This window comes from Cebus imitator, unplaced genomic scaffold (genome assembly GCF_001604975.1).
Source record: "Cebus imitator isolate Cc_AM_T3 unplaced genomic scaffold, Cebus_imitator-1.0 Scaffold290, whole genome shotgun sequence".
Taxonomy (NCBI): Eukaryota; Metazoa; Chordata; class Mammalia; order Primates; family Cebidae; genus Cebus; species Cebus imitator.
In genome coordinates this window covers 1,545,485-1,569,510 of record NW_016107605.1, presented here as the reverse complement: position 1 = coordinate 1,569,510, position 24,026 = coordinate 1,545,485, and the positions used below count along the sequence as shown (strand labels likewise).

General features: G+C 35.0%; 1 protein-coding gene across 3 annotated transcripts in view; it reads left to right on the top strand.

The window, feature by feature from the left end:
* Nucleotides 1-24,026, top strand: part of CTNNA3 (catenin alpha 3) — a 1,771,160-nt gene that overhangs the window by 915,664 nt on the left and 831,470 nt on the right. For all 3 annotated transcript variants that reach the window (XM_017502077.2, XM_017502076.2, XM_017502078.2), the window contains one exon: nucleotides 6,386-6,538. In XM_017502077.2, the coding sequence (XP_017357566.1) occupies nucleotides 6,386-6,538 (153 nt within the window). The remainder of the gene's footprint in view (nucleotides 1-6,385; nucleotides 6,539-24,026) is intronic.

Here is a 24,026-nt window from a genome sequence, read left to right as displayed (position 1 = left end):
CACAGTTAATTAAAACAGCCACATAAATTATCTCCACTTCTTATTCTTGCGAAGTTTATCCAACAGTTGTTTTAAGCATCTCACATATAGTTCTTCTCACAATAAAGAGAAAGCATTGCCCTTAAAGTGTTTTTCTTTGGAGTATTTAATGTTCATCATTTGCTTTAGAACTGGTTTTATCTTTTAAAAAAAAATTAGTAAAAAATAAGCAGAGCCCGTTTTCCTGCCCATTCATCCTATCCCCTTTCTTAACTGTGGCTTTTCTATCAGTAACTCAGTAACATGTTAGCTTTGGTTCAGAGGATGATTGGACTTCTTCCATGAGGAATGACAGAGATTGCTTAGAAATATCTGAGAAGAAGCAGCAAATTATAGATTTGAGGATAATCAAGATGGAATATTCTAGGAGGCGAGTATTTATTTCTTTCAACCTTCTTCCTCTGTGATTTTTTGCCTGTTTTACTAGAGAACAAAGACAAATGTTCTTACATGGTGTTCTAGGTTCTCTGTGATTTGGCCCTGACTTAATCTCCATTATTCGTAATGTTCCTCTTCCTTCAGCTTTCCTTCTCAGTGTTGTCTCCTCCTCATCACACCAACACATTACCCCATTTTCTGACAAGAGTCTATTTGTTATTTACCAGAATTTGCATCACCTCCTGCTCAAACACACTTGCATCTTTGCACATATGACTTCTACAGCTTGATGGCTTCTCCACTCAGTCCCCTTACACACACCCCCAACACTTAAGCAACTAATTTCAGAGGAGTGTAAATGTTATTGCTTCCATGAAACCTTTGCTGTTTTCACAAGCTGGAATGGATCTTTTTTCTTCCTGGAACACTGATAGCTTGTGCACTTGTATTATAGCAATCATTATATTCTTCTTGTATTTTGTTCTTTTGCAATGAGTTTTCTTCCCACTGCATTTTAAGTCCTTATAATGATAGTGATGACATCTCTCATTTACTGAATGCTTTCCAAAGCTCTCTAGCAAGCATATTTATTGCATTATTTACTTTTTTTCCCCTAAAACAGTAAATAATACCATGATATTGTTATCTCTGTCACCCAAAATGAGTTACCAGCAGACATCACCCAGGTAAGTGATAGAGACATAGTTCTAGCACAGGTTCATCCAACCCCAGCCCATATGTGTAATCACCATACCAGGGGCTGGGGATTGTGGCCTACTCACTTTCAGAACTCGCCAGTGCCTAAATCACTGATTTTATCATCACAAATTCTTTTCTTTCTTATCATTTGTTTTAAATCCTTTTTGAAAATTAAATTTTCTTCTTTCTTTAGCCTCCTTTTCCATCATTCATTTGAAAACTGCATACCTATTGCAACTCTCTCAATAAGAGGAGGAAGACTTTTTAAACATCCTTTACTTTATTTTAAAAAATTAAGCAACAAATATATTTTATTTCTATTGTATTATGGATAGTAAAAATATATGTCATTTTACTAAAGGCAGGTTAAACTTTTTATTTGTGTATATTAAAAAATGTTTTTTATTTCATAAATGCCAAAGTAAAGATGAACTGTGTCAAATAAAATGGGATTTTGATGAAAACAGACAAAACAAAAACTTGATTACTTCTTTAGTTGCCGAGTTTCTGAATTGTTAGTTCCATCTCTCCTCCATGTTGCATAATACTAGCTCACCACTCAGAAAAAAATATGGAGGCTTAATACCTCCTGGTCATCATCCTCATCATCAAATAATATTGTGTATCCACAAAAGGCAAGTTTCACTAAATTGACATAGGACATACACAGTGAAATAATTATTAGTTGATTTAATTCCTGTTAGACAAGCTTTGGAAATCACATTTTGCTATTTGATTTAAATTAAAATGGCTTTTAATTTAAAATATTTATTAAAATGTTAAATACTGTTAATGTATTTAAATACTGTTAATGTATTTTAAATACTGTTAATATATTAACAGTATTTAACATTTTAATAAATATTTTAATTTAAAATACTTTAAATGTGTTTTTCTATTTCCCTGAGGATAATTTCTTTCTGAAATACTTTTTCCTCTTTCTATTCCCCTTCCCTCATAATTTCATTCTTTCTGTTCCTGTATTTGGTGGGAATGGTGGGGCTTTTTTAGACATTTCACACAGGGCTTTCACTTTTGGGTTTCAATTGTAGAGATATATATTATTTTGAGATCCCAAACCACTTACATCAGTAGGAAATAGAAAAATTGATGTCTCGAAGCCTTTTATTAAACTGTAGTGAGAAAAGATGAAAAGCACCTCAGTTTGGTTTTGTTCTAACATCTTTCATGCCTGGCCACAAACAGGTATTTATTGAAAGTGTGTACCTGTAATTCCTATTGGGCTCCCACTAGCTTCAGATTTTAGTGCTGTGGCTTCTATTTCTACATTGGCGTATTGGGTTCTTCTTTAAACTTTTTGTATGTCACCCAACTGAAAGGAATGCATTGTGCCACTGAGCAGGAAAACAATATGGAAATAAATAAGATAGAGGCTACTTTGGTATTATATTTAGGTATATATGACTGTACAATTTAATGAAAACAATCCCATATGAATATGTAAGAACATATAAAGAAAATTGCTTAGTGTAACATTCTAGACCTTTTACATCTTGTCCCTATCTAGATTTCTAGTCCTATTTCATAATAATTCCCCTTTTACAGTGAGTATAATTTAGGGCATGGCAGAACAAACCCCAGTGATATACAGAGCAGAGGTAGTACGGTATGATCAGCAATGAGTAGTTTATGTAAGACAATGGAGTCTCCTACTTGGCGCATAATCCAACAATATTAACACCAGAAAAAGGTACCTGTTTTATATGGGTTTTCCTGAAAGCAGTGCCTAAAACTAGGGCCTTAGTGCAGGTCGTTTATTTAGGAGGTGATTCCTGGAAGCAAGTGTAATAGAACCTGAAAAGCAAGGCAGGGAAAGAGGAAATGATATGCTGCTGTAGGCAATAAGAACTTGAGGAGCTCTGAGAACTAACAGAATGTTTCCCAGAATTGTCTGGCTAATGGATGGAGGCTAGGAATTTTATGTGGTAGCGCCTATCCCCATAAGGTTGAAGGTTTCCCTCAGTGGTATGGACTCTGAAGAACTTTCAGGTAGTGTTTATGCTGGGTTGAGAATTCCACGTAAACTTGGAGCGGGTCCTGAGACAGCATAAAAAAGAGACACAAGGAATGCACACAAGGAGCATGGATTGTCTTCAGAGGACGTGGAACTGTTGCCCCCAGCAAAAGCTGAAATCAGAGATAGATCCAGGGGATGAGATATAAGGCACCAAACGTCTGTAATGTAGTTTATAATAGCGAAGGTAAGGGATCATGAACCAGAAAGTTAGACAGGGACTGGTGAGAATATTGTGGTTGGCTCAATTAGTTATGCTTTGTTTTTGCATGGGTTAAGATGATTTTAGTGGAGACATACCTCCCTGCTTCTGACCATGTGCTAGCTCCTAAAGGTTTCATTCATGTCCAACACAAGTCACTGATTTCTGGGTATTTCCCTCTGTCGTGAGACAAAAAGATTACAAAGGTTGGCACAATGTGAAACAATAGTTGCTTTTCACCTCTCATTCTTGCTTGGGCAATAAATCAATATGTATTTCCAGAAAAGCAAAGGGGAGTAATAAGACTTTTTGGATATAATTGCAGATGGGAAATTATGGCGAAGTCTTTTACATGAAAAACAGTCACTCTTTAAACATGTATCTCAGAGTAGCAAATACCAAGTTTTGCTTCTTCATGTCACAATCATATTATTTTAAAAAGGAGTTTATACTCACTGTCTTTACTGCCTTATCTCTCACTCACCCTTCAAACCATAGCGATGGGACTCCTGCCCCAACTTTTCCACCGAAACTGCTCTTACCAAGTTTATCAATAGCCTCTTAGTAGTCAAGCCCAATGGGCAAGTCTCTTTCCTTTTTTTTTTCTTTTAAATTTAACTTATCTTTAAAATTTGACTCTAAACTTGTTTGCCGTCAGTCTCTGGGTTTTTCATTATTGTCATGTTTAATGTACTAATATGATATATATAATGATACTTAATGCATTATTGTAATATTCACTCTTCTACTAGATTATAAGGAACCATGAATTTCCATCTTGACATTTCCTTCAATACCTTTCTCTTGGTAGAAACGTGAGGAAATAGTTTCCAGGAACATTTACTGAATCAAACAAATAATTTACACAGAAGAGAGGATTTAAATCCATGATGTGAATGTTATAGTTGTGTTTGATAGGATAACTACAGAGACATATTTCAAAGGTTGTCTTTTAGTTGTTGATCATTTGTCTCTGTTTCTTGGCTATTATCTCAGTCTCTTTTTAGGCCCTCCTCTTTAATCTGCATGACTCCTGTAAATGGTAGTGTTTCCTAAGAAGTCCTTCATGGGTCTCCTCACTCTATATGGTCTCATCCACACTCTTCACTTGACTTAGTTCCCATAGGCTGGCTCTTCACGGCATATCTGTAGTGTAGATTTCATCTGAGCTTTCCTTCTACATGTCCCAGTTATGAATGAGAGAAGAAAAGAATCAAGGAGAGGGTAATCATTAAAAAATGCCCCCACTCTGAGAAATTAGAAGGAATCTCTATTTTTCTCTTCCTGCAGTTCCCACCTCAAAAAAACTTGTGACCCAACCTGTAGTTCCCACCTCGAACTTACCCAGACTGTAGTTCCCACCTCAAAAAAACTTGTGACCTCTTGCCTGACTTCCCTGGTCTACTTCCTGTAGACAGCAAACACGTTATTCATTCACTTAAGATCTTCCCTTTGCCTTGTAACCCCTTAGCACTCTATGCTCTGTCCTAATAAGTGCTCAACAAATGTTAATTAATTGCCACTAGTAATTTGTCTTTCTGTATACTAAGCAGAATCCTTTCTTGTGGATCTTCCTGAAGCCTTTCTTAAATTGTTGATAGTCAGAAGATTTCACAGTGCTTCTGAGCAAGCTCAGTATTTTGGGCAGAGGTATTTTTCTTCCAGAAACCTGTAATTATTTAATGGATTTATTATTCTATGATCATTACAGAGGACAGTACTTTCCATGTAACTGTATCATTCAGCTCTCTGAAAATGTATTACTATTCATTCTCAAGTAATCTAAAACTAGGCTGTCTATTGGTTTAAAAAATGCTCTAAAATATAATTTTCACACAAAAATTACATTTTTCTATCTGATAGCTATTTCTCTTTTTTGTTTTATTGTACAGAGTTTATTAAACTAAATCAGAGGTTGACTCAAAAACCTTTGGACCCGTTCACAATCATTGACATTGTTAATGAAACATTTCAGGATATTATGATCTTTTGTTTGTTTGTTTTGAGACAGAATCTCAGTCACCCGGACTGGAGTGCAGTGGTATGATCTCGGCTCACTGCAACTTCAGCCTCCTATGTTCAAGCAATTCTCCTGCATTAGCCTCCCAAGTAGCTGGGATTACAGGTGCCTGCCATTATGCCCAGCTAATTTTTGTATTTTTAGTAGAGACAGGGTTTCACCATGTTGGCCAGATTTGTCTTAAACTCCTGACCTTGTGATTGGTCTGCCTCGGCCTCCCAAAATGCTGGGATTACAGGCATGAACCACTGCACCCAGCCTGATACTATGATCTTTAAAGATTCAATATTATATAAATACAATGAATTAATTTTTCAATGCAGTTTTAAATCTCAGAAAATATCTGCTGAGTAATTACCTAATTGTCATTAATAAGCTTACATGTAATCTAATTTAAAAGAACTAATTGTAGCAGAATATTATAGTTGTTTAATAATTTAATGTGTGAGGGCAAGAACAATTAATGCAAATGGGGAAAATTGGACATCAAACTCATTTATTATTCTTCTTGCTCTATTAATCTGTTATCAACTGGCATAATCGGTGATCTAACTTGGCTTAATTACCATGAAGTCTACAATTTAGCTAATCAAAATTTATCATTAATTCCTCCAACAAGGTAGACAACATTTTATAATTTATAATTATGAAAATACAAGATGTACAATGTTATTTGTACACATGCATAAACATTCTAATAGCACAATTTCTTCGAACAGAAAAGAAAGTATTACCATTTTTAATCTGACTTCTGGTTAAATACAACTTAGGAAAAATTACTTTTGAGTTGAAAGGAACTACTGCTAGATGATTTTTTTTTTCACGTGGATATTTTGTTTTTTAGTTTCTTAAGGGACATTCTTATATACCCTTAAGGATTGTGATTTTAGGGATTGTACAAAAACTGAATAAAATGAGTTGTGTAACTAACTGCTGAGATTGTAAGAAAAGGAAATACCATGAACTATTTCTTGGGAAAAAAAAAAACCCTAAATTTTTCATTTTTTCTCAGCTCCGCAAGGCTATTATAGATCATGTGTCAGACTCTTTCTTGGATACGACAGTCCCACTTTTGGTTCTCATTGAAGCTGCCAAGAATGGCCGGGAAAAGGAAATAAAAGAATATGCTGCGATATTTCATGAACACACCAGCAGGCTTGTAGAGGTAAGCATGCTAAAACTGTAACTCACTGAAGTCCAGGAGGATGAGGCTCCCATTCTCCATTTATGGTTGAATTGCACCCAAATAAAAACTTTTGACACCATGTTACAAATACAGTAGGGTCTGGCCAAGGTACTATTAAGGCGTATATGTCCAGATGTATAGATTACTCCCCATTGGCTTGTCTTTTTTTATGCATATTTTATCAGAGCTTCACAAAGGAACTGGCTAAATACAGATTTATTTATTTATTTTTTTGTAAACCAAGCTAAATGCAGATTTTTTTTTTTTTTTGTAAACCAAGCAAAAGTTTTATTGGGGAAGTACAAGTATACTCCAAAATGCAGATATTTTGTTTTATCCTTACAAATATTTTCTTCCCATTCTGACTTAAAAGTATCAAATACTCTATCTCATATCATTTTATTATTTCTCTACCATCTTTTCTTAGCTGCGTTACTCTGTCAGCCTTTCAAGTCGTATTTAAATATGTGACATGACTACTGAATAAGAATATAAGATATACAGGATAGAGAGATCCATGAATAAGCAAATAGGGGTAGTGAATTGGTTCATGTCCCCATAGGGGCAAAAGGAGACAATAAAATGATTATTCCCTCTGCTTGGAAACTAGAGACATGGGAATGCACCATGATTTTTGGAGCAGGATAGCATATTACTGAAGGAGTTGTGAAGTGCTGATAGATTCCCAGGAGAGAGATAACAGAATTTATTGTACAGCTAGTGCTCGACTTACGACCACGATTCGTTCCGACAGACCGGTCATAATACGATTTGGTCGTAAGTTGAGTAGGCTATATGTACAGTACTGTGAAGTGATGTTATAAAAATCTTTAAGTCATATTTTATTATAATTTTCTTTCATTAATGTTATATATCATAATTTTCTTTGTTCATTTTATGCCGTTTGTATCATCTCTACACCATTTTGTTTCTTATTTTTACATTTGTCAGGTTTAAGTAAAACACTGCATTAACCAGTACAACTGGTTTAATATTTGCAAAACATACAAAATTACAAAATACAGGTGCATACAAAAATACAAAATACAGGTGTAAAACATACCATAGGAAACATTTTCCCAATTGCAAAACATATCAAAATATATAAACATGTACGAAACATTTTATTGGCCGCTGGTGCTTGGCTGCGGATGGTTGATGTCGTCATCTGAGGCAGCAGTTGGCGTTACCAGAGTTGGTTTTTTCATAAACATGGTGAGCTTTGTCTGAATTGTATGTTTCTTTTTTTCTTCATAAATTTCCCAATACGGACGAAACACATCGTGCGCCATCCGTTCAATCCTTGCAAATCGTTCGATGTTTGGGTCCATTGCTTCGAAATGTATAAGAAGTTTATTGGGAGGGGTTTGATGAAAAATATCCAAGACACAAAACACAAATTGCTGTACCGAGTCTGGGATAACAGTTGAAATGGTGCAGGCGGAGATGGTAGTGCTGCCTGAAGCTGGTCCGCGCTGTCGTATGCCCAGCTGGGCAACGTTTGCGCTGCCAGACGCGGAGCAGTCGTGGCTAGCGATTGTGGTCGTAAAGTCGAATGGTCGTAAGTTGCGTAGGTCGTCAGTTGATCCATACCTGTATTATGAATATCAGTACCACAAGTATATTTTAAGAGACAGCCTGAATGGAAGAAATTCTAATAGGAATAAGATGACAGTATTCACAAGGCCACAAACCAGCGGCAAGAACAGAGAAATGTGATTTACTAGATCCATAGAGCTCAGCTGATATTCAGTATGGTTCATCCTCATCAGCATGGCTGCACCCGTTGTTTATGGCTGGTGTCTACTCTGGTTGTCGGTGCCCATGCCGTACAGGTTATTAAATGTTTTGGTTGCTTCACTTTCCTATACCAGCCGTGAATTCTGTGGAGAAATAAGTTTTTGTGGCCCAAATGCTTGTAAAACTTCTTACAATCAGCATGTGAATTAGAATCACATCATTCAATATAACATCTACTGAAAAAGGGAGCTTTCTTAACATCTTTAATTTGGATCCGGGGGAAGGAGGTTTCCAATGTGGCTACAGACTCTCTTTATGGATCTCAATCTCCAGAACTAGAAAATGAAAGGGGCGGATGAATACCTGATTACTACAATTTGTGCAATCCAAAACCGTTCTACCTCCAACTCTGAAATTTCCTTTGAATTTCCCAAGAACCCTGTTAGGTTCAGCAAGTGTTACAATTTCAGTTGGCCTTAGATGTAAATAAAGATACAAAACCCAAACCAAGCTAATTAGAGTTGGAGCTAATTTCCAGGTTACTAAACTAAATGAAGGGTTGACTCAAAAACCTTTAAGCCTATTCATAGTCATTGACATTATTAATGAAACATTACAGGATAATTTTTAATTAATTAAATTATTTATTATGTATCCACTTTTATACCTTCATCTACACATTCCAGAAAGATTTATTAGCTTTACACACAAAAGAATGTTAAAAGTAAGGGAGGAAAGCAATGGGAACAGATTGTGAAAGACATAACTAAGCATAGTCCCTGACAGTCATAAAAGTGTTATCTAAAAATGTGTTCTCTAAGCTGAAGACACACCAAATTGTGAAAACAACTTCTTTTTATGAAATCCTCTGAAAGCAAAACTTGGTTTATGCTGACAAAATTGAATTCCTCTTCCTATTTCTCAGTTTAATTTTTTGATGAAGAAGGGTACTTTGGTCATATAATTTTAAGAAAATAAATACTATCTATAGCTCTGCTTGGAAAATTTACATTCTTGAAAAATCCTGAAGCAAAGAGATCTTTTTAATTTAATTTAAACAAGAGCTTTCCCCAAATCAGCTTATCTCTTTTTCTTTCATGGCACTTACTAAGACACTACTTTCAAGGAAACTTAGGAATGTTACCTTGTACCAAATGGTAGTTTACTGTTATGTAGACATAGCTCTAAGAATTTGTTTTAAAAAGTTTAAGAAGTTTGGAAATTATGCATTCCGTGTGAATTTTGAAACAGTAAAATCTTTTGGAATTATGAACTATTGGGAGATTGAAACTGGATCTCATTTAACTTGACATATTACCTTAACACATTATGATGAGATTATATTAGGTTTGGGGTAATATTTGAGTTCTGGTTTTTACTCTGGTATTGCTTAGAAGCTTTGGTCTAAGTCACTTTCATTTCCAGTGAGCTTTTACTATGTAACAAACCATCCTGAAATTTAGTGGCTTAAAGCAACTATTTGTTATCTCTTACTAACCTATGTGTTGACCAGGAAAAGCCGGGCAATTTTTGCTTAAGGTTTCTCATGTGATTGGTGTCAGATACTGGCTGGAGATGGAATCTGCCAAGGGTTTGCCTAGCCTGGACATGCTACATGGCATAGTCACATGACTGAAAGTGCATGTTAACTGTCAGCTGGGGGCTTAGCTGTGGTTGTTGACAGCTGCAGCAATACAGGGCCTTATGTAGTTCAGCTTTTCACAGCATAGTGGTTGGGTTCTGAAATGAGAAGTCCCAAATGCAAGCAAGAACTAGGAAGTAGAAGCTGTCATTTGTATTCTATTGGTCAAACCAGTTACAGAGCCTGCCCAGACACAGGAGAGGGGAGTAGTGATACTACATTTATAAACAGAAAGAACAGCAAAATATTTGTGACCCTACACTTCTCTTCTCAGGGTTTCATTTGCTTCATCTATAAAATGAAGGTTAGACAGGATAATATCTCAGATCACTCCCAGTTTCTTAAATTCTATGATGTAACAGATATTTTTTTCAACTGAAAGACTTACAGACTTACAGTTTCCTATAACAGGAGAAAATGAAAATGGTTTTTAAGTATACTGCTTGCACACTAGGTTGCTTCTCTCTCTCTCTCTGTCTCTCTCTCTTTCTCTCTGTGTGTGTGTGCGTGTGTATGTGTGTTTATCTTATAAAGAATAAGAAAAAGTACTACAGTTATCTCCCAGAAAAATCTTTTTTGAAAGGCTCTGCCTAAACAAAGCAACAAAGAAAATCATCATTAATTCATTAATTTACTACAAACATTGAGATAGAAGTATCTCTGATAGGGTCCTAGAAAATAGGAGAGCTTAAGTATATCAGTTTCAGAGGACAATGTGAGTTCTCCTCGTATAGACTGTTTACAGTCCCCGACTTCCTTGCTGTCTACCGCCCCTGAAGCAAAGAGACTTCTTTAATTTAATTCTCTTCTTGGGAAGGGGAGATAGGGAGCAAGGAAGTGGGGATTGTAAACATGTACATAGACTCATCTTATTCCTAAGTTGGGCAATTTGAAATAGCAGGGCAGAAAGTCTTACATTCTAAATGACTTCAAGAAAAAGCTATTAACAACATGTCTGGGTTTTGATACCTCAACTATGTTTGTCAGAGAAATCTAAAATCAGTGAAGTTGTTGAAGTAAGACTTAAATGAGAAAAAAAATCCCATTTTTAAAGATTTCTATCAAATCTTTGAAGCAAACCTCCATGCTGTTAAATGAACTCTTTAAATAATGGTTAACATGCAACTTTTACAAAAAAATTGTAAAAAGTAGAAATAAACACAAAGCAAAAAAAGCAATATTAAAAAATTCTGTGGGTAATAATTAGAAAAACTAAAACATCTGGGGAATTAGAGAAAACAAAAGAGAATGAGGGGGAAAGTGGCCGATGAATTTGGTCTGACCATGCCTGTTCTCTGTTGGTGACACATCTGATGCGTCCCGCTACACTAATATAGGAGGAGACCTCAGATGTGTCACCACACCTATTATTGTAGTTTCGTATGAAATGATCATGGGTAATGATGGTTATAAAACCCTGGTAGTGCCAGTAACTAGAGAATCTAGATCTTTGTGGCTAATTTTATCTTAGTTATGCTGAACTGAGTACCTATTATGCAAACCTTTCCTACTTTGAGCATCCAAGTTACTCTGTGTTCTTGGATCCACAGAACCACAGTGGGGAAGGATAAGAAGTATTTTAAAAGTCATCTTCACATAGTGGTTAGCAATGAATGACAAATGTGTTCAATTAATGACATATGTGTTCATATGCTCCCCGGTACTTTGATCTCACCTTGTTGGTGACTTAGGGCACCATTATCTCTACTCACTTTTGCTAATAAAATCTACTGAACAGGAAGATAAAAATATGAAATTTAGCTAAAAAAAAATTCATTAATTCTAGAGAGGGTTATTGCTTTGAGCCTTCTCTGATGGTAAAGTCTATATAGCTCAGGACCAATAAATCCATATTGAATGAAGGAAAACATTCATAGCACCAATTAAGTTTAATTTTTCTTTCTAAAATATTGAATTTGTGGATTCTAGTAACTGGACTTGAAATATACGCCTGAGCTCAGTTATTAAGCAGAGAACCTCCCTACCTTACTGCATATAAGTAATTAAAATTAATTCTTCACAGTAATTTTAGTAAATAGTAATGCTATTACTATTAATTATCGAAAGCAGACCGTTATAGACTGTTCCAGAACTCCCTCATAAAAAGTTTCTGACAATTCAATGACATCTTTCAAGCCCTTTGCTATCTCAGAGATATAATTTGTAACCTTAATGTGGTAATATAACTATTATTCAGAGGAATGTCATTACCTTCAATAAATGCATTATTTATTATTACAAAGGCTATTATGATTAAATGGCTATTATTTAATATTTCTCTAAAATCAATGTTTAAAAATTTCGCTCTTATTTTTGAATAATATTATAATTTGTTTTCTGCAAGTCAGTTCATGCTGAACACTACAGTCACTACCAACAAAAACAGTGAAATCTCTAGTTACCCTATGGATTTTATCATATTAGCTATCATTAAATATGACAGTATTAATGATCTAGGCCTGAAAATTTTCTGTAAAATAAAGAATTTTCTCTATGTGAAAAGCTAGGTTGGTCGGTGCTTTGACTTACTCATCAAAAATTCATCTATCTTTATGCACCTTATTTTAGTGAGTTTCATGGGAGCATTTCATCAAAAAGGGAAAAGTGGGTGGACATTTAATTATAATACTTCCCTACCACCTACAAAGCTGATTGTTCCCACTCGCAAAGTGGTGAGCCAGATTTAGCAAAGCCCCAGTGCCAAGACAGAAGGCTTTAGAGGGGCCTCTTGCTGTTTGCAAGAAGTGCTGATTGCTATGAGCTCTACTATTTCTTTGCTTTTTGACAGGATGCTGTTCAAGTTTCACACATTGCTTTAATTGGTCATCTGTTATCAAATAAGGATATGTTTGATTATAAATAAATACAGCTTTACAGTCCCCTTCCATTCTTCCTTCTCTTTTCCTCAAAAAAATATAAAAGAAAAAGAAAAAACCCATACTTAACACTTGTACACAAACCAACAACTGTTCTAAGTGAGCATCTTGGCAGCTCTCCTGTTTTAGTAGGGAAGGGATGCTATAGTCAGGAATGCTTTTATTTATGTAGAACAGAGCACACCGGTGTGACTGCCCACTCCTTGGGTTATAAACTGCTCAGCATCTTAGTCCTTTTACCGTTAAAAAGATGTGGCTGAACATGACCCTTAAAAGCCTAACCTGAATGCATAAGTGAGTTCCTTTCCATGTTGTAGAGATTTGTTTATAAATTTTCCACTTACAGTCTTTGGAATATAAGGGTAATGATTCATTTATAGAAAAGAAGAGACTTCCTGCAGTCCAGTAATAGATATTTTCAAATGGAATATTAGTGTCTTAGAATTCAGAGGAGGGAGAAAACGATGTGGGATTATAGTAGTTTGGAAACTGACATGAAGTAAACAATAAATTGAACCTTGAAAATTAGGCAGGAGTTGGATTTGAAAAAAAAGAACTTTAAGTAGAGATAACAGCATGAATAAAGGCACAATGCTCATTCCTGTGTTCCAGGAATGCACTAGAAAGGAAATCTAGGTAACTAAGTTGGCAGGAACATGAGATGGGACGGAAGCAGTTGATGAACAGCCTTAAATATTTGATTATCAGGCTGCACAGGTTAGACTTCATCTTGTACAGCTGGCAGTATATATTTGGAGAACTGTGGTAGCTTCTCACCAGGAAAGGGACTACAGGGAAATCATATTTTAGTAGAATCTGCGTATGGACTATTTTGAATCTGAATATAAAAATTTTGAACCCCTAACAATTGATTCTAATTTCACATAGATTGTATTTAATATAAACTGCATTTAAAACCTAACTTATTCTTATTGTCATACATAAAAAAAGAGAGAATAGAACTAGGTTTTGTTGTTGTTGTTGTTTTGAGATGGAATCTGTCACCAGGCTGGAGTGCAGTGGTGCGATCTCTGCTCACTGCAACCTACACCCTCTGGGTTCAAGCGATTCTACTGCCTCAGCCTCCTGAGTAGCTGGGATTACAGGCGGGTGCCACTATGCCCAGCTAATTTTTGTATTTTTAGTAGAGATGAGGTTTCACCATGTTGGTCAGGCTGATCTCAAACTCAACCTCAAGTGACTGCCTGCCTTGGCCTCCCAAAGTGCTGGGATTACAGGCGTGAGCCACCAAGCCCGGCCAGAACCAGTTTTAATAGTGAAATTGAAACTGAAAAGCTAGTAACCCAGGACTTAACAGCACTAGGTTAAGGCTGGCCAATGCGAATCGAAGGAAATTACATGTGTAGTTTAAAATTTTCTAGGACCACACTAAAAAAAGTAAAAAACTAAACAGGTAAACTGATTTTAATGTTTCATTTAATTCAATATACCCCAAACAGCATAATTTCAATATAAATATAATCAATATAAAAGCCATTAATGAGATATTTTATATTTCTTTTTATGCTAAGACTTAAAATCTGGATGTATTTTATATTTAAAGCCCATCTTAATCTACCCTGGCCTCGTTTTAAGTGCTCAATAGCCACATGGCTTGTGGCCAGGTATCAAGACAGTGCAGTTCTAGGTAGATAATGAGCAAGTTGAGAGCTGATGTGTCTTTTTCATTCATTTAATACATTGTCTTTAAGGCCTATTGTGACCATATCCTATGCTGGCCCTGGAAATGCTGTCTAGAACCTTTGTTTTTGTCTCCCTAGTCTGACGTTTAGTAAGTGCAGTGTTCAATAAATGTTGGACGAATTATTGAATAAACAAACATCTATTAACCCTATAGAAAAATCTTGAAGTGTGGATAACATCATGATTTAATGAGTAAAGTATGAAATATGGAGGGAGACTTGGATTTGAATCCTGGCTAGATGCTCTTAGGAAAAACACTTACTATCTCTTATATCTGCCTTGTTAAAGAGTTGCACCACTGTATCATGAAGAAAGTAAGGTAAAGTACCAAATGCCCACAATGTGGACATCATCGTCCGGGAAGCATTAGTGTTCCCTTTCCCCTCTAAACTTTTTTTCAAAAATCTTGCCTGAAAAGATGTCATCCGAATCTTCAGGTATGTCTGAAGATTCAAAAAGAAAATTTCACTTAATAAGGTAATTAAAAAATATATATAGTTGTTAGACCCTTGTATCTAACTTTCAATTTCAAATAAAATTGTTTTTCAGCAACATTAACAGGTCAAAAGTTGTCACAGGCAAAATCCTCTGCTAAAATTATGTACACAAATATTTTTTTGTTTGTTGGTTTGTTTTTTGTTTTTTGAGACAAGTCTTGCACTCTGTCACCCAGGCTGGAGTGCAGTGATATGTTCTTGGTTCACGGTGACCTCTGCCTCCCGGTGACCCCTGCCTCCCAGATTCAAGTGATTCTCCTGCTTCAGCCTCCCAAGTAGCTGAAATTACAGGTGCCTGCCACCAGCCCTGGCTAATTTTTGTATTTTTCACGGAGAAGGGGTTTCACCATGTTGGCCAGGCTGTTCTCAAACTCCTGACTTCAGGTGATATGCCCACCTTGGCCTCTCAAAGTGCTGGGATTACAGGTGTGAGCCACCGTGTCCGGCCCAAAGATTTGATATACAATTAATTGGTATGTGAAACTTCTTTGAACTTGGAAACTTCCCCAAATTGATCGTCATCATGGTATTTGGTCAAGAGGTAACAAGCAATCATCCTAACTCACAGCTAGCTGAAGAATAATTCCAGTCTCGAAACTAAACTTTGTTTTAATCATCAGCCTGATCATGCACGTTGGGGATGACCTATTTTAATCAATTCACTATTCCACTCGATTAAACATGAGCCTAATGAGTCCCTACAATGTGCTCTTTAGGGCTTATCTATACAGAACCCTACTGTTTAAAACCTTGTTCCATTTTTGCCTTTTTTGTTTTAAAATGAATGTTTCTACTCCCATGCTGGAGTGCTTTTAACAAATCATCAAACCTTGGGATGCAATTTCATTATCTATAAATGAAAGATGAGAGATTAAAGTAATTTTCTCCATTCCTGGCATTCAAGGTTCTAAAAACCAGAAGGAAGAGTTCTGTTATGTGTTTCATATATGTAGGTAATTTGATGGTGAATGGAAGAGGCTAGTTAACCAGACATATTGCAGGAGTGGTTACTTTTTGGCTTTTATAGAATGAAAATAACTTTAAAAATAATAAAAAGAAAAGGAAGAAAGTAAAGGAAAAGAAATAAAACATTTAGTAATCTGTGCCAAAATCATGCAAAGTACTTTATACTCCTTACCTTATTATGTCAATGCTCACAACGATTGAGATAAATACTATTATTACCATTTTGCTGATAAGGAAACCCTAGCTGAGAGTAATTAAGTAGCTCACTTTAGATCACACAGATAATTTATGGAAGAGTAGGTATCAACTCGGTTCTATCAATGCCAGAGATTAAAGGGGTAAAGGTAGCATAATAAATTTAAAAGTAGAAAGTAAGCCCAATTTTATATGTTTAATTATTTAAATGAAGAGAAGAGAAACCTTTCTGAAAGCTTTTGGACAAGAGACCTGCTATTGAGTACATCAGGCTGCAAAAATTCTGAGTTGATTGGATTTCTTCTTATTCCATCTTCCTTAATTAGAGAAGCAGAGAGCTGGGAAGCCCACACTTCTGCCTGTAAAATCTGCATGCAGTCATTCTTTCTAACTCTTAAGTAACTGTTTAGCTATTGCTTAGTGATTAGTGCAGGACACAAGACCTAAGAAACAGTCATCATCTTTAATAAGAAAGTACAAGTAGTCCATTTGTAAGTAGATTGCTTGGAACCTGGAGTATATTTTGTCTTTTAGCCAGTGCTATGTGTACTAGTTAGCTTCCTTACTTAATCCTCAAAAGGCTAGAGAGTTCCTAATAGAAGTTTAGAATCATATGGCATTTTGTTAGGAATATTCTTTCTAATCTAAAATACATTTAGAATTGCCACTCCCTATCACTCAGCCTTCCCTCAGCCCTAAGGTAGAGACTGAAAATTCAGATGCTTACAGTAGGTTACAAAGAAGTAATGCGTGAAAGAAAAGGCTCAGCAGCATGAGTCTGTGGTGAAATAATGAGTACACACCCAGTCTAAAGGGGTTGGCCTCACCTCATCCCCAGTCGATTATTGCTGTGCATGAATGCGGGCCTAGTGTTGAACATTCATTCACATTTCTCAAAAGAACTAAGAAATATGGATTTCAGTGTAAAAGCCTATTTATTTTGAAGTGTAGACAGCTAAATCAATTTAAAGCAAAATTAAAGCAAAAACACAATCCTATCACTTATGACAATTCATAATGCCAAGATTCACTAGTTTTGCAATTTCTGCTCTAGGGTCAAGTTTTGAAAAGACAAGGCTCAACAAGATGGATTTTTGTTAAAGATGTCGATAAGATCTAGAGGACATTATTTTGGTGAGAATCAGGTATTGTAATTATGTTGATTTAGGGAAGTGGGTTCCTCCCAGCTTCCTTTCCTGCAGTGACTTTCTTTGAATTAGGAGTTGAAGAGGATTAGAGAAACACAGAGGAGATCAGCTGTTATCCGTTCTCTCCTCTGCGGCTTGCAAGCAATATTAGGGTAGGGGTTAGGCAAGAGGAAGGAGGATCTTGCCAAAGGATTATTCATGTGTATATTATACTAGTTAAATCTGTAGCTGTGTGTACCCAGGAAGTTCCTTTCATGAGAAAATTAACCAGGCTTGGTGCTTTCTGCAAGATGGAAATGTTAGATTTGATGCTTTTTAAGAAATGCTTCCATCACTGAAAAACAAAGTCAAATTTACCCTGCATTGTATTGATCACTTTGTCTAAAGTATAAGCAACATGAAGAGACTTGAGTTTTCAAAATCACTTTGAAATTTTTATGAAATTATGCATGGAGTTCCAAAATAAATGTGAAGCATCCTTAGAGAGTTTCACTTTGGAGCTTTGAATCAGCCTAGTGACTGTGTACCACAAATTATCTCTCTCCCTCTCCTCTTTTTTCATTCTATTGTCTTCCTCTCATTATTTTATTCCAGTTATTGGTCTAGTCAGTTCATCGTGTCAAAGGAGAATATCTACGTTGCTTTAAATTTTTCTTAGCTAGCAATATGATGCTTAAAATTCGCATTATGCTTGCAAAAGGCCAAATATTCCTCAAATAAATTTAAAAATAAAACAGAAGCTCTGATGGTGCTAGAGATTCAATCACAAGCAGAAGAAGTATACTCTGCCCTCTGGGATCCTAGCATTTAGGGGGAGGAGCTAGATAGAAGTAAATGGCAATTGTGTATGGTTGTAATAAGTGATGAGCTACTGGGTTCTGTGGGAACTTCTGCGGAGACCGAGTTAGTTTAGGATAAAAAAATTCCAATTTTGAGAAGTAGGTTTCTAAACTATGAACTAAAGATAATTTAGGGGTTAAACATCAGATTAGTAAAAGGAGGTGAGAATAGAGGAAAAGTTTATAGACAGAAGGACTGGCAACATTTAGACTGAGGAATGAGTATAGATTTCTATTTGTAAATAAATATTTGTTTCTCTAGTGGACACCAAGAAGTGGATTTGCTGAGTCATATGGCACATGTGTGTTTAACTTTATAAGAAACCACCAAACTGTTTTCCAAAGGGGCTAGACTATTTTGCATTCTCACTAACAATGTATGAGAATTCTACTTGCTCCACGTCCTTGTCAATATTTCATATTGACAATTTTTGTGTGTGTTCTGTTTTCTGCTAGGTTTAATATGTATCTAGTATTATCTCATAATGCTTTAACTTGCATTTCCCTAATTACAAATGATATCAATTATCTTTTTAAGATATCCATTATTGAGATATAATTCATGTACTATGCAGTTCACTAATTTCAGTTGTTTCCAATATTCCACAGAGTTGTGCAGCTATCATCACAACCAATTTTAAAACATTTTTTCTATCTCCCCCAAACTAGGTGGCTATTAATCTACTATTAATCTATTAAACTGTTAATCTACTTTCAAGTCCTACTTTCTATCTCTACACATTTTCTTATTCTGGACATTAAATATAAAGGAACCATACAATATGTTGTCTTTGTGACTTTTTTTTTCCCACTTGGCATAACATTTCTGTCATTGCAGTGACAGAATGTGCCAATATTACACATTCTGTACTAGTAGCTGTAGTACACAGTTACTAGGCTGATTCAAATTCACTGTCAAATTCAGTGACAATCTGAAATTTTGATAGGGATTGCATTGAATCTGTAGATCAGTTTGGGAGTATTTCCATCTTAACAATATTATGTATTCTGATCCATGAACATGGGATGTCTTTCTACTTATTTAGATCTTTAATTTCTTTATCCATGTGTAGCATGCATCAGTACTTCATTTCTTCTTATGGCCAGTTCTGTTGTATAGGTGTACTGCATTTCATGCTCTGTTCATAAGTTGGTGAACATCTAGGTCATTTCCACTTTTTTGGGTGTTATGAATAATTCTGATGAACATGTATGTACAAGTTTGTGTGTAGATATACTATTTCATTTCTCTTGAATATATACATAGGTGTGGCATCTCTGGGTTTAGATCATATAATAACTTTATATTTAACGGTTTGAGAAACCATTAAACTGTTTTTCAAGGGTGCCAGGCTATACCATTTTACATTCTCTTATGCAGTGTATGAGGGCTTCAATTCTCTACATGCCAACACATGTTATTATTTGCCTTTGATTATAGCCATAATAGTAGGGGTGAAGTGGCTTTTCTGTCTATTTTCCTGTTGGCTAATGATGTCAAATACCTTTTCATGTGCTTATTGTTTATCTGTATGTCCTTTTAATAGAAATATCTGTTTGAATTTTTTGCCCATTTTTGTGAATTCTAGATGTAAGCCACTTACCAGATAATGATTTGCAAAATTTTTCTTCTGTGCTCTGTGTTCTCTTTTCACTTTCTTGATGGTATTCTCTGAAGCATGAAGGTTTTACATTTTGATTAAATGAAATTTATGTATTTTTTCTTTTGCCATTTGTGCATTTGGTTTCATATCTAAGAAATCATTGCCTAGTCCGAATTCATAAAGATTTATTTTTATATTTTCTTCCATGAGTTTTATACTTTTAGCTCTCACAATTAGGTGTTTGATCTATTTTCAGTTACATTTAGTACATGGTGTTAGATAAGAGTCCAGTATCATTCATTTGCATGTGGATTCCCATTTATTCCAGTTCATTTCTTGAAAAGACAATTTTTTTCCAATTACATGGCTGTAAATAAAGCAACCATAAATGTGAGGGTTTATTTGAAGATTCAATTCTATTCCATTGATCTATATGTCAACCTTTATGCCAGTGCTACTCTATCTTGATTACTGTATCTTTGTAGTAAGATTTAAAACCAGAAACTATGAGTGTTCCACTATTGTTCTTCTTTTTAATAAGGTTGTTTGGCTTTTATAGGTGCCTTGTATTTTTATATGAATCTTAGGATAAACGTAATTTATTCAGTGACAATCTGAAATTTTGATAGGGATTGCATTGAATCTGTAGATCAGTGTGAGACTGTTTCCATCCTAACAATATTATGTATTCTGATCCATGAACATCAGATGTCTTTCTACTTATTTAGATCTACTTTAATTTCTTTCAACAATGTTTTGTAGTTTTCAGTCTGCATTTATTTTATTAAATTTATTCAGTAAATTTTATTATCAATAAATTTTATTCTATTTGATGTTACTGTAAATAGAATTGTTTCTTAATTTCATTTTCAGATTTTTTATTGCAGTGTATTGAAATACAGTTTGTTATTTGCATATACATACACACATACATATATATATATGTGTGTGTGTGTGTATATATATATATATATATTTTTTTTTTTTTTGAGATGGAGTTTCACTCTTTTTGCCCAGGCTAGATTGCAGTGGTGTGATCTTGGCTCACTGCAACTTCCATCTCCTGGGGTTTAAGCAATTCTCCTGTGTCAGCCTCCCTGAGTAGCTGGGATTATAGGCACCTGCCACCACACCTGGCTAATTTTGCATTTTCAGTAAAAATGAGGTTTTGCCATGTTGTCCAGGCTAGTCTTGAACTCCTGACCTCTTAGCCACCTAAAGTGCTGGGATTACAGACGTGAGCCACTGTGCCCAGCCTGTTAGTTGTATATCAATTTTAAATCTTGCAACCTTGCTGAACTTGTTACCTCTAATTGTTGTTGTGTGCATGTGTGTTCCATGAAAGGGCTGTATATGCAAAGCATCCCCCAAAGGCTGACAGTGAAGAAAGCAAAGAGTGAGGCAGACAAATCTAGTTTATAGGAAAAGAGCGATTTCTTGAGAGAACTTACAAATGGAAATATATCTTAAACAGCTGCAAGACAGGTAGATCTCTGCACCACAACCCCCTAGTCCCAGGGCTTTAATTTGGGGGAAAGGTATATGTGCTCTAGAAGGAATGAGTAGGTAGCTATGGGCCTTACAGCCTATGATGTATGCAACACCATCAAGGGTTGTTTGGGAGGAAAGGGAAAACTTACAGTGAATAGGTGTTTCTATATAAAAAGTAATACATCAACTAGATATCTTGGAGGCATTCCTAGACTTAGGGTTAGTCAGGAGTCACAGTGCAGATCAGCATTTAAATGGAGTCACTCATGTTCATACAGTGTCTGTGTGTGTATTCCTAAGGATTTTCTATATACAAGATCATGTCATCTGAGAATATAGCTGCACTTCTTCCTTTCCAATTTGGATATCTTTTATTTTCAAGCCCTATTTTCTTATTTTTGTTATTTATATATTTAGAATGCAAGTTCTTTATTACTTATGGGATTCATAAATATGTTCTTTATGTCTATAGCTTGTTTTTCTAATCTCTTCAGATCATCTTGTCCATGACAGAACATTTCATTTCAGTGAAATCAAATTTATTAAATTTATTATATATGGATTATACCTTTATGATTTACATAAGAAACTTATACCTAATCCAGAATTACAAAGACTTCCTTCTTTATTTCTCTGGAAGTTCTATAATATTAAGGTTTGCAATAATTATTGTGTATTAGTTAATTTTTGTATGTGGTGTGAAATAGGGGGATCAAATCTTACTTGATTATTGCATATGGATATCTAATTGTTTCAGCCTTATTTACTGAAAAGACTGTCACTTATCTATTAAATCATGTTTACACCTTTGTGAAATATCTATTGACTTATATGTGTGAGTATGCCTCTGGTCTCTGTGTTCTGTTTCATTGATCTATGTGTCTACTCTTTCTTCAAGATTTCTTTAAAACTGTAGCTTTATAATAAGTTATGAAATCAGGTGTTGTCAGTCCTCTAACTTTCTTCTTTAAGAAAATTGATTTGGCTACTCTATTTCTTTTGTTTTTCCATGTAAATTTTAGTATAAACCTATTTGTACCTACACAACTACTAAGATTGAAGTCATATTGAATAGCTATATTAGTTTACAAGGGATTGACATATTAACACTATTGAGTTCTCCAATCCATAAACATGGTATAGCTCTCCAATTATTTAGGCCTCCTTTGATTTCTTTTTAAATAAATGTTTTGTAGTTTTTAGCATTCAAACATTTTTAATTGCTAAATAGCTGAACAATAAAATTTTCCACCTATTTTTATGCTACATAAATCCATGGTAAGCTTTTTAACTTTTTTTTTAGTTAATGGGTTCTTCTTTTCTGCATATGGTGAACTTAAAAGTAATTTCAGGAAATTTGTCAATTAAATTGACTAATTTGACTTAAAACTAATTTAGGTAAGATATCTGATGCTGCTTTTAAAATCCAAACTTGTAAGAACCTTAGAAGGCAGTATAGTCTAATGTAGTAGGAAATAGCATAGAGTCAAACAAATTCTGATTTTAATGCTATGTGAACCTGAGCAACTTAGCCCTTTATTCTCTCACTAAGAAGATGAAGACAATATCTATGGATAGCGCACCTATTCATTTATTGTAAGAATCCAGTGAGGTAGTACAAATAATATTGCAATAAATATAAACCTAAAAAGTCCTAAATTGAGAAGAAGAAAAAAAATTGTCTTTGTTTGTAGATGACATGATATTCTATGTCAAAAATCCAAAAGCATTATCCAAAAAACTCCTCCTGGAAATAACAAGTGATTGTATCAAGGTGGCAGAATATATGATTAATTACAAAAGTCAATTGCTTTCCTGTATTCTAGCAACAAACAAATGGAATTTTAAATTAAAAACATATTATCATTTACATTAACATCCTCAAAAATGAAATACTTAGGTATAAATTTAAAATCTATATGAGAAAAACTACAAACCTCTGATGAAAAATATTTTTAAAATCTAAATAAATTGAGATGCTCCATATTTGTGGATAGGAAACTCAGTATTGTCAAACGAAAATACTCAATTCTATCCCCCTCTAGTCTTCCTGTATCACGCAAAGGGGGGAAAAACTAAGGAGTATTTGTGAAAATGTAGGTTCTTCACAACTTTATCTATAGATTCAATGCAATTTCAATACAAATCTTAGCAAGTTTTTTTATGGATATTGATAAATTACTTCTAAAATTTATGTGAACAATCAAAAGAACAATATGGAATAGCCAACTCCATATTGAAAGAGAAGTACAAAGTTGGAGGACTGACATTACATGACTTCAAGCCTTATTGTAAAGCTGTAATGATTGAACCATTACGGTATTTGTACAAAAAAGGCAAATAGATAAATAGTATAGACTAGAGAGCATGGAAATGGACTCACATAAAGATAGTGAACCAATATTTAACAGAGAAGCAAAAGCATTACAATAGAGAAAAGACAGTTTTTCAAGAAATGATGCTGAAACAACTGGACATCCAAATGTAGAAAAATGAATCTTTTTTTTCCCCCATTTATTTATTTTCTTGCATTTTAGGTTTTGGGGTACATGTGAAGAACCTGCAAAATTGTTGCATAGGTACACACATGGCAGTGTGATTTGCTGCCTTCCTCCCTATCACCTACATCTGGCATTTCTCCCCTTGCTATCTCTCCCCAGCTCCCCACCCCCCACCGTCCCTCCCCTATTTCCCCCCAACTGACCCCAATGTGTAGTGCTCCTCTCCCTGTGTCCATGTGTTCTCATTGTTCAACACCCGCCTAT